This window comes from Rhinichthys klamathensis, unplaced genomic scaffold (assembly GCF_029890125.1).
Source record: "Rhinichthys klamathensis goyatoka isolate OS25496 unplaced genomic scaffold, OSU_Roscu_1.1 h1tg000045l_1, whole genome shotgun sequence".
Classification (NCBI taxonomy): Eukaryota; Metazoa; Chordata; class Actinopteri; order Cypriniformes; family Leuciscidae; genus Rhinichthys; species Rhinichthys klamathensis.
The window spans coordinates 847,240-859,700 of record NW_026606592.1 but is presented as its reverse complement, the minus strand read 5'-3'; the positions used below and the strand labels follow the sequence as shown (position 1 = coordinate 859,700).

The window sequence follows — 12,461 nt, the reverse complement described above, 5'->3', positions numbered from 1 at the left end:
GCATAATGATGCTTTTAAAAGTTAATGACCAAACGTATCTTTATAAAAGTTCACAATGTTATTGGAGATGAAATATAATGTGGATAACATTGAATAAATATGGTTAATAATCAGTATCTAACATGACGAAAACACTCAAACCCCTTTATCTTAACCTCTCTACTTAACTGCCAGTCTCGCATATCCGTGGTTTTCTATGTTTATTTTCTATCTCTACTTTTTATTCATGTTTGTAGTTCTAATCGAATCCTTGTCCAACACGCTATGAGTTGTAGGCAATATTAGCCATTAGCCTGGATAGTATGTGGATTGTAACGCAGAAATAGAGCAAACGAGGTACTAAACGGGATTCAGGTCAACATAAGTTACCAAGGAAACAAATTCAAACACAGTACAAAATAAGAATTTCAGAAGACGTAGACCAAATGTGACAGTGGACTACTTTGTTAAATTTTATAAACTGTGAATACAGCTGTTACAAATACACTATAAATGCTGGTCAATGTGAGGCGCACACGTTTCTCTCTCAGCAAGACCCGGTGTGACTTACTCTCAGGTAAGCTACATGCGACTTATTTTCTGAATGGTAAGAAACGGTTCCAGTTATGTTTCCACTTGAGCCTGGTATGGCATGGCATGATTACAAACCGTTCTCGGCCCGGAATAGGTAGAATGTGTGTAGTGATGTCGCCAGTCAAGATTGGTCACTTGTCTGTTGCCTGGCTACCAGTTTCTCTGTAACTGGCTAAGTGTGCCATTTTAGTGACGTAAACGCAAATTCATAATAAAATGAAAATAAATATCTTATCATCCTCCATAACGTGGTAGCTATCTTATATCATCAGTAAACTGGTGTGTAAAGCTAGGTTTATACTCGCCGCATCCGCACGAGTGCGAAGGTGCACGGCAAAAACAAAGTCATTGGGGCGTGGGCGGTCATGTGCGTTGGGTGCGCAAGGGCCCATTTCGCTTGGCGGTGTGCACGGCATTTTTTGTAACATGCGCGATTGCGCGCGGCTCCGCATCCGAAGATGCACGACTTCAAGACGAATTTGGCCAAGCATGTACATTTCACAGCACCAGTACCCAGTTTGTGGGACTAAATTAGTTGCTTACATTTACTAAATTAGCCTACAATAGCAGACATAAGCCCTTTAAATAAAAATAAAGTTTTATGAAAAAAAATGTTCACGAAACTAAATGAAAAATTTTAGAACATATGTAAGATAAGGTTGTAGGCTACGTTCTGATATCCATTTATTTTTTTTCTAATGTCACAAGTAATAATCTCAAGGTTTACTGCTTTACACGATTCTTTTGTAGTGTGGTTTTGGTGTACTAAAGTGTACTAAAATAAACATTCACGAGTGTACCTTACTTCTTCTCACTGCTGATTCCTGATGGTTTAGAGGACAATTACACCGAGTCGCCCCCTGTCGTTTCAAAGAATAGTACAACGGCGAGCGCGTCAAGTATAAATGCCTCATCCGTTTGGGGAGGAGTGCGCGCAGGCAGCGGAGGCTCGCGCTGCGGAGCCAGGCGAAAGTATAAACAAGGCTTTACCAAGGCAATGACTGACGCGTTTGTATCACAGTACATTCCAAAGAGCGGCTGTTATCAGCCCCACAGTGGAAATTGAAACCATATCCGTACCGGCTGGCCCTGATCGGCATGAAATGAAAGGGATAAGCAAAGAGAACTTTTTGGCCCGACGGTGGAAAAGCGGTTTATGGTAATATACAATATTTGGTACTAGCGGACTAGATCTGCTACGCATGCTGCTGCTGATGCCGGTGCAGAGCAAGTATGGACTTGATACTGCCAATCAGTGTTGGGGAAATCTATGGGGAAAGCTACTTTTAAAAGTAATGTGTTACAATATTGCTTTACTCCCTAACTTTACTCACTTACTCCCAACAAGCAATGGGAGAGAAGAGAGGGAAAGGATCTCATGCCAGGACTCAAATTCTGGTCATCTGAGGCACCATTCTCTGTGTCGGAGCACTGTTCACAAAGCTGTGGCTTTAACTCTGAGTCATTCTGAGCTACATGAGCTTAAGCTGTCTCTATAAAGCTGATTGTAGATCATTTCTGATAGGAGGGGACATGTTCTAGAGCTCCTTAGAGGAGTTTTACAACTCCCCAAGTTACACTTACGGCTTTTAAAGGGATAAAAGGATGTGTAAGATGTTATGGGAGTATGGAAAGATCACACATAAGGATGAAAGGACTCTCCTACTTGTCCATTCCTTTTCATCATGGGGCCTATGCACACAAATGTATTTTTACGGGTTCTTCAAGCGTGTTTGTGAAAGAGAGTGTGAAGTATAAAATCATTGGTTGCCCGTAAGCCAATCACATAACGTTTGGTTATGACATGTGTTATTCGCCAGCTCAGCCGCATCGAACTTCCACTGTAAACACATGTATGATGCGAAAACGAAACCATCGAGCGAAATACCGGAGTGAACATGGCTGACCGAGTTTTGCTGCCTCCTTAACCTGATCCTCCATGAGTGCAACCAAGGGGGACACAATCACAACTATCGCCTTGCCGGCCTTTGACATGCCCAGTTTCTCGCTGACGATCGGTAGTAGTTGATAAATTAAACTTTTCCCAAAACCTGTCGGGAGTAGGGCCACAACATCACCTCCATTCAAAATGTTTAACAAACACTCTTCTTGTTCGGGCTTCAGTTTGCAAATGCCGGGAATATTCTCCACAACAGAGCGAATTGCATCCCGTATTTCCATATCCGCGGTCACAATCTTAAACTCGGTGCTTGGCGTCTACGTCACGGCTCTCAGCCCGCCCTCTGTTCGTTGATTGGCCGGCTGTTTTCAGGCCGGAGGAAAACTGAGAGACATGTCGATGTCTCAGACTGAGTACAGAAGCAAACTGAAATAGTGCGGAAGTACGAAGTCTGATGCAGTCAGGCTACTGGTCTTCCACATTTGTGCGAAAAAAGTCTAGTGCGACCACTAAACACTGAGCAATTGTATTGATAAAACAAATGACTCATTTGCAGCAATTTATTCCACCACATTACAAGGTTGATTTTGTTTGTTGTTTGTTTCAGATGGAGACAGATGGTTCAGGTGAAGAGACTTTAGAGGCTTATACTCCACAATCCACTGACCAATCTTTACTTGATCAGAAGGTAAGATCTTATCTTATCTTCCTTAAATCCATGACATTTTGCTTTTTCAAGTGTAATCTTTTAGATGTTTTCCAGTTTTTCCTAATAATAAAACAAATCCATGTGTTTAACGTTTGAAGTCATATGTACATTTGCATCTTTGTATATAATGTTTTTTTTCTTTTGTGAAGATTTTGTTTTCTACAAACTTTGATTTTTTTTTTTAAAGTGCAAATATTCCATGTCTCTCAGTTAATGTCAAGTCATGAAAATTACATGCATAATAATTATAATAAATAGATGTCCCGATCAAGTTTTTTGTGCCTCCGATCCGAGTCATTGAATATTGAGTATACGCTGATACCGAGTCCCGATCCAAAACTTGCATTTTCCTAGTGCTCGATGCACACTTCAAGTACATTAAAGTTATTAAAATCAATCCAATACTGGGATGTGTCACAAGACCCTGAAGAACCGACAACGGATGATCGTTTACAGGAATTTACTAAAGAGAATAGAGGAAACCACATGGGTAAATATCATAGAGTGCCTGCAGGCACTTGAATGACTTAACTCTAGTACAACAGTCTATCTATATTGCAGGATGGACCGGGACTGACGATGATGAAGATGAAGAACCGTGAGCGGGAGTCAGGTAAGTCTTGCACTGGTGTGAGAGACCAGACCAGACAGTGTAGTTAAGGTGAGTGTGGGCTTTTATGCAGGTCCAGGTTAATTCGCCACAGGTGTAGGGAATCAGTATTCAGGCGAATTGGAACAGAGAGTTGGAGTAGTAGGGTCTGACGCTAATGGGAAGTCTGGACTTGTGACAGAACCTCTCCCTCCATGGGCGGCACCTGACGACCGACGGTGGTAACGACAAGGACGACCTCTTCCTATGGGTGCAGGATGATCTGGGTGGTTGACGTGAAACTTCTGGACTAGGGTAGGGTCTAGAATATCATCACGTGGCACTCAAGATCTTTTTTCAGGGTCGTAACCTTCCCAGTCGATGAGGTATTCAAGTCAGCCGCCTTGTCGCCGGGAGTCCAGGATGGAGCGGACTGCTTTGATGGGATCCCCGCCCAGCTCGACCGGAGGAGGGGGCATATCAATCAAAGGATTGATCTGCCTTTGAATTGTGAATGGCCCAATGTATCTGGGACTCAGTTTGCGGCTGGGCAGCCGGAGGCGCATGTCCCTGGTGGAGAGCCAGGCGAGGGTCGGTCTGGCCATCGTGCTGCCCTCGTGCTGAGACGAAGAGAGTTTTAGCGTACTCCTAGATAACGATAGGGAAGATAACGGTTCCAGCTGTATTGGTGGCCATGGCAGTACGATCTCAGAAAGCATCCCATCTACTGGATCTTCCTCTCCGTCTGCCCATTCGATTGAGGATGGTAGCCAGTTGTTAAACTCAATGACACACCAAGGAGATGGAAGAAAGCCTTCCGAACTCTTGAGATCCGCGATCTGAAACAATGTCTTCGGGTAAACCATTGTTACAGAGCATACGATTAAATAGGGCTTCAGCAGTCTCCAAAGCAGATGGCAGTCCTTTTAATGGAATAAGTTGACAGGCTTCACTACAAGGATACAGGTGAATGAGTCAAAGATGGGTAGGCGAGGAATGGGCAGCGGATGCATTTTACCTTTGGTAAGATGGCGTGGTACCTTGGAGATCACTCAGGTGGGACATCCTTGGACGAAGCGTTTGACTTCCTGAGACATGACTGGCCACCAAAATCAGTTGCGGATGAGCGAGAGGGTTGACTGGCTGCCTGAATGTCCGGATCCTCAGGAAGAGTGTAGCAACTCCATGAGGGACTGTTGCAGAGCCAATGGAACATAGGTTTGTCCCTCAGGAACTCCCGGCAGAGCAGGTTCAGTGCAGGTAGCTTCTGTGATTTGTTCATCTAGAGGCCATTGGATGGGACTGACAATGGCAGCTGGAGGGAGAATGGGCTCTGGAAGACAGTTGGGTTGGTCAGGGGCATGTATACGGGACCGAGTCACGGTGAAGTGAAACCGGGTGAAGAATAGAGCCCATCTGGCATCTTCCTTTTGGCATCGATGATATAGCTCAGGAATGAATAGAGGAAATTCACATTTTTATAGCTTGAGGTAAAGGTGATTCTCCCTCAGCTTTTGGAGGACCTGCACAATGTGGAGGCGATCATCTGCCTCGTTCGGGAGTAGATCAGGATGTAGTCGATGTAAACGATCACAAAACAATGTAGGTACTCCCGGAACACCTCATTCACGAAGGCCTAAAATATGGAGAGTTGGCTAGCCTATATGGCATGACCTGATATTCATTGTGCCCCAATGGTATGATGAAGGCGGTCTTCCATATATATATCAGTGTATATATATATATATACACTGATGGGCTTCATCACTCTGTCTCCTCTCCACCAGTAAGCTGGTGTGTGGTGAGCGTTCTGGCGCACTATGGCTGCCGTCGCATCATCCAAGTGGATGCTGCACATTGGTGGTGGTTGAGGAGATTCCCCCTTCCATGTGAAGCGCTTTGAGTGCCTAGAAAAGCGCTATATAAATGTAATGAATTATTATTATTATTATTATTCCATTCTTCCCCCCTCCGTATCCGGATGAGGTTGTACACGCTGCGCAGGTCCAACTTGGTGAAGATGAAAGCATCTCGAGCACCACTGGAACCAGAGGAAGGGGATATTTGTACAATACCGTCTGCTTGTTGAGTAGGGTTGGGTATCGGTTGGGTTTTATCCGATACCAGTACCTACTCTGTATTTTTTAAACGGTTCTGGTGCTTAAACGGTTCTTGAAACGGTACTTAAGAAAACGAAACCGCACACACTTTATCAAAAAATAATACCCTTTTATTTACAGGGCCAAACTGGACACAATATTAACTTAAATCTTTAAACAATATAAATACAAGTAACATATGGTAATAATAAAACCAATATTGATATAAAATAAAAAAAATTACATTACATTTTACACGATTTACATAATATCAAATAAAACAATATTGTATCAAACAATGTAATAATACTGGAGATTAGTAGAGATTATTAGCTGCCAACTCTCACGCATTGACCGTGAGACTCACGCAATTGACCCTTTTCACACGCTCTCACGCCACACATCCATTTTCTCACGCAGAGAAAAATCGCGGACAAAGAGGACACCGACAGACAAGACAGAGAAGGTTACTTTTGATATGGAACAAATCCACAGCTGTCAGATTCTGTCAATATTTTTACGAGATTCACACAATAAATAACGTTTTGGCTCTTTGAAATGTGACAGATCGCTGTAGCGCGTCAGTTCAAACGGCACGTGATACAGCAGCCTACAAATACAAATCCACTGCTTCTTAGCTACGCAGCGTTGAGTGAACCTATGAAAGAGAACATCTCTGTTTACTGGTGTAACCTATGTTCTCTCAATAGGGAACGAGACGCTGCCAAGCTCCTCGCGCTGCCGACCAGCTTCCTTTTTCGGCAGAGAAATCTGAGGAGCAGATGGCGCGCGCGCGCCAACATAATATGACAACGTAAGTGCGTCGAGGCGGCACCCGCGCCATTAGCCAATGAATTGGCTTGATTCTATATGGGATTCAGACTATCGGCACACCCAGAGGGCGTTCTGACACGTAATTTTACACGTGAAATGCAGCCAAACCTTGCGAGCAAGAGCACGCATGCGAGACAGAAGAGACTGTGCGTGTGTGTGTGTGCCTAATTAAGTCAGGCACCGAAATCAGGCACCGAAATTGTCGTTCTTATTCGGTCTGGTTACTACCGTTTACGTCGGAACCGGTTCCCTATTGGCACCGAGTTTCGGTACCCAACCCTATTGTTGAGGGATCGATAATCAATGCATGGCCGCAAGCCAACGTTCTTCTTGGCCATGAAGAAAAAGCTGGAAGCGGCAGGGGATGTAGAAGGCAGATGTAACCCAGGTGAAGAGCATCGTCTACATACTTCTCCATGGCATTTTGTTCTCGGATGGATAATGGGTACACACTTCCCTTTAGGCAGGGTGGTACCTGGCAGCAATTAAATAGCACAGTCCCATGGCCTGTGAGGTTGTAAACGGGTTGCCAATTGCTTACTAAAATTATCCTGGAACACCCTGTACTCCTCTGGGATTTCGACTTGGTGCTGTTCGGGACTCTCGATGGTGATTGCTTGGAGGAGCATATCAGATGGTTTAACCGTTGAAATGGGTCAAGACAGAAGTTGTAAGCAGGTATCAAAGCAGCCGTCACTCCAGGAGAGAATGTCACTAGAGGTCCAGGAGATATGAGGGTTAAGATATTTTAGCCAGGGACGTGCCAGGATGATGTCAGATATTGATCCATCCAGCAAGGAGATATGTTCATAATGAGTGGCACCAATGTGAAAGAGTGAGAGATGGAGTGCAGTGAGTAATGCTACCTCGTCCAAGTGGTTTCCCCAGGATGGGGTTAATCTTCTGGCAAGGGATTTGCGGGATGCGGAACCGGTTGATAAAGTTTCTGGTGCTGAAGTTTCCTGCGGAGCCCGAATCAATGAGGGCCTTGGCTGAAACGAAGTGCTGGTGGTGAGACTGCAGCTGCAGTGGGCGGAGAATGCAGGGCAGGAAGTTCCAGATCATATGCATTTAAGCGCTGGGCCACATGGGATATATCGTTGGATGAAATTTTCCAATCCAAATTGGAAAATCTTTTTCCAATCTTTTGTCACAAATGGCAAGATCCAAACGTAGTGATGGTGATAAACCCTGTCGGTAGGCTGTGATGAGTGCTGGCTCATTCCATCGGCTTGTGGCGGCATTGATTCAAAATTTAACCGCATCCTCAGACACAGAGGATTTTCCCTGCTTGAGACGAAATAACTGGTCATGCACAGAAAGTAAGGTGGCAGTTTGATCAAATACCTCTTTGAATTGTGTAAGGAAAGGAATTCTAAGTCTGAGTTACTGGCCCAGCTTGCTCCCAGATAGTTTTGGCCCACTGGAGTGCATGACCAGAGAGCAGAGAAATGATGAACACAACCTTTGCTCTATCCGTGGTGAAACGCTGTGGTTGCATCTCGAATAACAGCGTGCAATGGGCTAGGAAGCCGCTGCAGTTCTCCGCCGCGTCAGAGAAGGGCGCTAGTAAAGCCATGGGACCGGCAGGCAGATCATGCAAGGGAGCGATGAGCCGATGAAGAAGCGATTGACGGAGCTGGTGAACTAGGATCCATTTCACAATAGTGATCTGGTCTTCTGTCACAAGACTCTGAAGCACAGACAACTGATGATCGTTCACCGGAATTTATTAAAGAGAATAGAGGAAAACACGTGGGTAAACATAATATTGTGCCAGCAGGCACTTGAATGACTTAACTCGAGACAACAGTCTATCTATAATGCAGGATGGACTGGGATTGACAAAGATTAAGATGAAGACTGATCGACGATGATGAAGATGAAGAACCGCGATCGGGAGTCAGGTAAGTCTTGCACTGGTGTGAGAGACGAGACCAGACAATGTAATGAAGGTGAGTGCGTGCTTTTATGCAGGTCCCGGTTAATCAGCCACAGGTGTTGGGAATCAGTATTCAGGCGAATTGGAAGGAAGAGGTGGAGTATTAGGCTCTGGCACTGATGGGAACGCTGGACTCGTGACAGGATGTGCAGAGAGTTTATCGGGCAGGGGCTGAACTGTAAATAAAAAGGGCATCAAACACTAGTAATTCCATTATAACAATTACTCTATTAAATATATTTATAGGCATATTTATTGGCATATATATAATTAGGGCTGTCAATAGATTAAAAATTTTAATCACGATTAATCGCACCCTTTCAAAATTAAGCATAAACCACTTGTCTTGTCATTATTTTGTCATCATTTACTATATCCAGCAAAGTAAACCTTCAGATTGACATGGGATCAATTTCCCATCAAAAGTATTGCGGTCACGGATAAAAAATTAATAAGCATGTATCAAAAATTTAAAAATGCATTTAAAAATATTTTGCACAAAACTGAAAAATGAATGCAAAGTTATCAGTCAAGCAAACAACCCAGTCACAGATCGAAAAATAAGTGTGAATCAAAATGTTTAAAAAGCATTAAAAAAATTGTAAGCAGCACGAATCAAAACTTTAAACACATTTAAACTTATATTGTACAAAACTGAAACATGAATTCAAAGTTATCCAAATTGCATGCAAAATCATGTTTTCTGCTCATATTTTCATTTTTTGTTTGCTTACAGTATGTTGTTTTTCGCTTTGCTCTTGTTTCCAAATGTTGCAGTTCAGGTTTCATGTAAATCTGGGGGGGCTTTATCGTCAACATTGGTGTACTAGTTCTAGATTGACAGCTCCTCCTCTAGCCAATCAATCAGTTGACGTCACTCCAATACAACCCATGCTGCTGATGGTCAGACTCGTACAGATGAAAAACATGGTGATTTTGCGTGCAATTCAAATAACTTTGAATTCATGTTTCAGTTTTGTGCAATATAATTTTAATTATATTCATGCTTACTATTTTTTTAAAAAGCATTTTTTAATTTTTGATTCACACTTATTATTTTTTGGTCGGTGACCGCGTTGTTTGCATCTCCTCTGACCACTGCATATTGATATCAAACATGCTAAAGTCGTAAAGTCTTTATGAGGATTGGGGCATGACCCTGATTGACATAATTCCAAGTGAGCCAACAACTCCTAAGCATTGTGCACAGTCCATTGCACCCCAACTCTGAAAAGCAGTAGAGTCAACTCACCACAAAACAAAAACAAGTGTGTGTATTGTATAATATTTTTGCTATTAATAAATAAGCATGTCATGCTTATAACTTATAACATTTACATATTCCCATCTAACCTCTGATCAAAATCAACCCCTGTTCTGATTTGGCAAAAAATAAAAATAAAAAAAAGGTTCACCTTGTCTACTGTTATTTTCTAGGTGGCACTGCTTCTGAAAGAGGTTCAAGAACTGAGAAATGAGCTCAGAAGCAAAGACAGGATGATTGCTGAACTTTCCCAGCAGCTGGTGCGTATTATAGTCTAAATATTTGAGAGTAACTGACTTTAAACATTGAAAAAAAAGTGGTATATTATTTTAGCGTGTTATTTATACTAAATCATTGGCATGTGCTATGGTAAGTAAAGAATCAATAAGATTTGAATGGTTTAACACAACCTGACCTTTTTGTTTATTAATTTATTTGGTTACGCTTTACAAGGTTTCATTTGTTAACAGGGTAACACTTTACAATAAGGTTCATTAGTTAACATTAGTTAACTAGATTAGTTAGCATGAACTAATTATGAACAGCACTTATACAGCATTTATTAATCTTTGTAAATGTTAATTTCAATATTTACTAATACTTTATTCAAATCTTGTTAACATTAGTTAATGCGCTGTGAACTAACTAGCTTTATTTTTATTAACTAACATCAACGAAGATTAACAAATACAGTAACAAATGTATTGCTCATGGTTAGTTCATGTTAGTTAATACATTAACTGATGTTAACTAATGGACCTTATTGTAAAGTGTTACCGTTAACAGTTAATGTATTAACTAACATGAACTAACCTTGAGCAATTCATTTGTTACTGTATTTATTAATTATTTATTTAACTTTGCTAATGTTAGTTAATAAAAATACATCTGTTCATTGTTTGTTCATGTTACTTCACAGTGCATTAACTAATGTTAACAAATACAACTTTTGATTTTAATAATGTATTTTTTGTCATCACTTACTCACCCTCAAGTTGTTCCAAACCTGTATGAGTTTCTTTCTTCTGTTGAACACAGAAGTTATTTTAAAGAATGTTGGTAATCAAACAATGGACGGTAGCCATTGACTTCCATTGTAGGCTACCGGCAACTGTCTGGTTACCAATGCCACTTTTTCCACTCCCGAGCCGAACGGTTCTAAGAACGGTAAGGAACGGTTCCAGTTGTATTTCCACTTGAGCCCGTTACGGCACGGCCCGATTACAAACCCTTCTTGGCCCGGAAATCTCTGCACAGTTGTCGAACCGTGCTGTTAGAATTTGTACAGTGACATCGCAACTCCGGATTGGTCACTTGTCTGTTGCCTAGCTACCAGTTTCTCTGTAGCTGGCTAAGTACGCTATTTGAGGGACATAAACACAAATTAATAATAAAATTAGAAGAAATATCTAATAATATGATCTGTAAACTCTTGCATTACTAAGGCAACGACTGATGCATTTGTATTACATTCCAAAGAGCTCCGTTATCAGCCCAACAGTGGAAAATGAAACCATATCTTCACATTATAATTATGCATTATTCACATTAATTATGAGCCTGTTGTAAGGACCACCATTCTAATTAGGTACTATGATCTTAATTTAGATCAGGGTGGAGAACGTCGGTCCTGAAGAGCCACGATCCTGCAGAGTTTTGCTCCAACCCTAATCAAACACACCAATCAAGCTAATCGAACAAGCTAATCAAGGTCTTAAGGGTTATTAGAAAGCTAGAGGCAGGTGAGTTTTTATCAGGGTTGGAGCATAACTCTGCAGGACTGTGGCTCCACAGGACTGACGTTCGCCACCCCTGATTTAGAACTTTGATTATTCTGGATATCCCATACTTTCAATTATTCGCTCATTAAGGACCCGATGTTGCATAGACCCAGCCGGGTCTATGCAACATCCAAACTCAAACTGTTGCATGCAGAGACTGCTTTTATTTATTTAGTTTCTTATTAAAGCAACATGAGTAGATATATTGTTAGAGGAAATAATATTTTCAGACGTATTGAAATATTGTTGCTAAATTCGATTTTGTACATGAACTCAAAACTCAGATCTATTCTCATCATTTTTATTTCGCTCATAATTTATTATTTCTCTCGTTTCTGCTTTCAGTGTGAGGGTGAATTTCACGAAAACGTCATAATCCACCAAAAATCGAAATATGAAAATAAGAAATGATATTTTGCATAAAGAAAATTAAGCTTTTTTAGGCAAATATTTCTTGTTGTTGTTGCATTTTAAAATTATTGTAATATTTGTAATTCCCATTATTCTCAATAACGATTCTCATTAGATTTACTACATGTTGTATACTTCACATACATATTTAAATAATATATAATTTATGTGCATTGCTTAATTGTCATGAACTGTCATTTCAAAATGCAAAAAAAATACCTCAGGCTCAGTGGTCCTAAATAGGATAAATCTTTCTTTTGATTTTGGAATGAAATACATGTTTTTGAAAATCTTTATAAAATCCACACTTATTTTGTATTTATGAATGTTCATGATGTAAAGACATAAAGGACCTGTAA

General features: G+C 41.3%; 1 protein-coding gene across 3 annotated transcripts in view; it reads left to right on the top strand.

Annotated features, from left to right (window-relative positions):
• Positions 1-12,461, top strand: part of ccser2b (coiled-coil serine-rich protein 2b) — a 102,055-nt gene that overhangs the window by 70,582 nt on the left and 19,012 nt on the right. For all 3 annotated transcript variants that reach the window (XM_056247258.1, XM_056247259.1, XM_056247260.1), the window contains exons 7-8: positions 3,081-3,161; positions 10,084-10,170. In XM_056247258.1, coding sequence (XP_056103233.1) covers positions 3,081-3,161; positions 10,084-10,170 — 168 coding nt within the window. The remainder of the gene's footprint in view (positions 1-3,080; positions 3,162-10,083; positions 10,171-12,461) is intronic.